General features: G+C 29.1%; 1 protein-coding gene across 1 annotated transcript in view; it reads right to left on the bottom strand.

Annotated features, from left to right (window-relative positions):
* LOC107614741 (zinc finger protein ZAT11-like) overlaps positions 2,849-3,014 on the bottom strand; it is a 1,621-nt gene continuing 1,455 nt past the window's right edge. The window contains exon 2 of the mRNA XM_016316879.1: positions 2,849-2,901. Within this exon, the coding sequence (XP_016172365.1) occupies positions 2,849-2,901 (53 nt within the window). The remainder of the gene's footprint in view (positions 2,902-3,014) is intronic.

Here is a 3,014-nt window from a genome sequence, read left to right on the forward strand (position 1 = left end):
ATCTCTTCTAAGGTTAAAATAATAAAAATCCTAAATTTATTGACATAAAATCTAATCTAGTAATTAAATAAAAAAAATTAAAATACATCAAATTAAATTAATAAAAAAGTATGTTTTTTTCTTTAACGTTTGTAATTTTTTTTCAAAAAATACTCGTGACTTTTAATGTTACTTAATTTTGTCCCTGATATTTTCTGTATGTATCAAAATTATCCTGGATGTTATCTTCATCTAAAATATTGGGAATAAAATTAAAAACGTCAACAACGCAATTGAATAAATCGAAAACGTTTAGATATCAGCACTTTTAAAAAAAATTATAAACTTTTAAAGAAAAAAATACTTTACCCTTAAATAAATATTCTAAAGAAAAAGTTTCTATCAGCACTTTTATTAAAATTTGGCAAAAAAAAAAATTTCACACCAATAATAACTAATTAATGACTACAAATTACAAAATTTACTGACTCCTAATACTCTACTATTTTAAAAATATCAACTAATAACCTTAAAATAATACTTAAACTCTCCCTATCACAAATATTTGAATCACATGTCAAGAAACATATACTTAAACATGATGAATTGATGATGATAAAATTAAAAGCTATATAACTGTAATTCATGTAATGCTACAATTACCTGGTTGTTGTTGTTTACTTGTTTGGTTTAGATTCATGTTTTCACCTAAACTCAACCGTGACTATTGGGATAACAAATTTACTTGGACTAAATCCCTATAATGGTCCCCGAGATTGACGCCGTGCACCAAAATTGTTCCTGAGATTCCAATTGCACCAATTATGTCCCTGAGATTGGAAAAATTGCACCATAGTGGTCCCTGACCCGTTTTTCGTCAACGGCGCGCTGACGTGGATTTTTGGTGACACGTGTCACCTCATGGTTTGGCCACGTGTAACGATATGATGATGTGTCGATCAACGACACGTGGCAAGCTGACATGGATGGGTATGCCACGTGTCACAATGCTATTTTGTCACGTGTCAGATTATGCCACGTGTCGCAATGCTATTTGTCCACGTGTCATCCACGATGTCATCGTTACATGTGCACCAAATTAGTCCCTTACTTTGCATCTAATGACTTTATTAAATCAATATCAATATGTCACATAATTCTTTTAATAAAATATTGTAGAAAAAAATTGTATAATTAAAACTAATATTTTAAAAATATTTTATAAAAACACTTGTATTTAAATAACTTGTGAAAAGATAAAATTAAAATTAGTGTATTCAAATATATAATGAGAATTTTAAATTTATAAAAAAAAATGAGAAAAAATTGATGAAGGGACTAATTTGGTGCACAATATTCAATTTCAGGGACTAAAATGAGTCATTAGATGCAAAGTAAGGGACCAATTTGGTGCACATGTAACGATGACATCGTGGATGACACGTGGACAAATAGCATTGCGACACGTGGCATAATCTGACACGTGGCAAAATAGCATTGTGACACGTGGCATACCCATCCATGTCAGCTTGCCACGTGTCGTTGACCGACACATCATCATATCGTTACACGTGGCCAAACCATGAGGTGACACGTGTCACCAAAAATCCACGTCATCAAGCCACGTCAGCGCACCGTTAACGGAAAACGGGTCAGGGACCACTATGGTGCAATTTTTCCAATCTCAGGGACGTTATTGGTGCAATTGAAATCTCAGAGACAATTTTGATGTACGGCATCAATCTTGGGGACCATTATGGAGATTTAGTCAATTTACTTGCAATATATCTTTTTGCGGCAGTACTTCTCTGTTTGGTTGCGGTGGCATCTGATGCCTGCTGCATTGAAGATTCATGATTTGATTTCCCAGATCCAAGTGCAATTGAAGACCTATTATGAATCATTGCTTGTGGTTGTTGCATCCCTAATGTTCTACTATTATGACTAAAAGCAGAAAAATTTGAATTAATAATTTTGCATATTAGACTGAGATGATGGTAAGTAGTTCCTATAAGTAGATGCCATGGCTCAAATTCAACAAAAGCTACTCGTTACACAGTCTGCTTCACTAACGCAAATTTTTCTTCTTTATTTCGCGTTATTCTTTATTTTTTTATTTTCTTTATTTTTCGTTATTCTTAAATGATCTTTCTTGTTTTTTCTTTTTTTCTTTTTAATTGAAGTTTATTTGGATCCAGAGATGAATTGGATGTATTTTTGTTAATGATGGAATCTTTTTTACTGCTTCTTTAAAACGAAATTAATTTCGTTAATTTCGATTCATTTGATGACCAAATTTTTTATTTCTCGATTTATTTTTTAGTTTAATTGATGTTCATTTGGATACAAAAATAAATTGAATGTGTTTTTGTTCATAATTAAATTTTTTTGACTACTTGTTTAAAATTAAACTAATTGAATAGAATAGAGTAGAATTTAATACAATTGAATAAAGTGATGATAAATAATTTCATTCTTAACAAGTGAACCTCAATTAACACACAAATGAACCAAAATTAGTTCATATTTAAACAAATAGTTAAAAAGATTTCATTATTAACAAAAACACATAGAATTTATTTTTGGATCTAAATAAATCCCATTAAACAAAGAAATGAACCGAAATTATTTAATAATGACATCAGAGAAAAAATTTAGTACTAATAAAAATATTAACAAAATGTTATCGGTGATACAATAACAAAAAAAATGCAATATTGATAGAGGAAAAAAAAAAAGATTAATATAATAAATAAAATAAACAAATATATTAGTAATTAACTAAAATGCTTGTCAATAGAAACTATACTAATCCTAGTACACGTTAATAAAATCTAATAATTTTTTAATCTATTTTGTATACATTCTTTTAGAGCTTGAGTGTCAAATCGATCTCTCCTTGAGGTTTGTTATTCCCTGCACCTGTAAAAAAACATATAAAAATGAAGACTAATGATACACAAGAGATAACAATAATTGAAATAAAAAAATAAATTAAAATAAAAAATAAAAGACAAAAAAAAAAAGTTAAAATA

This window comes from Arachis ipaensis, chromosome B09 (assembly GCF_000816755.2).
Source record: "Arachis ipaensis cultivar K30076 chromosome B09, Araip1.1, whole genome shotgun sequence".
Lineage (NCBI taxonomy): Eukaryota > Viridiplantae > Streptophyta > Magnoliopsida > Fabales > Fabaceae > Arachis > Arachis ipaensis.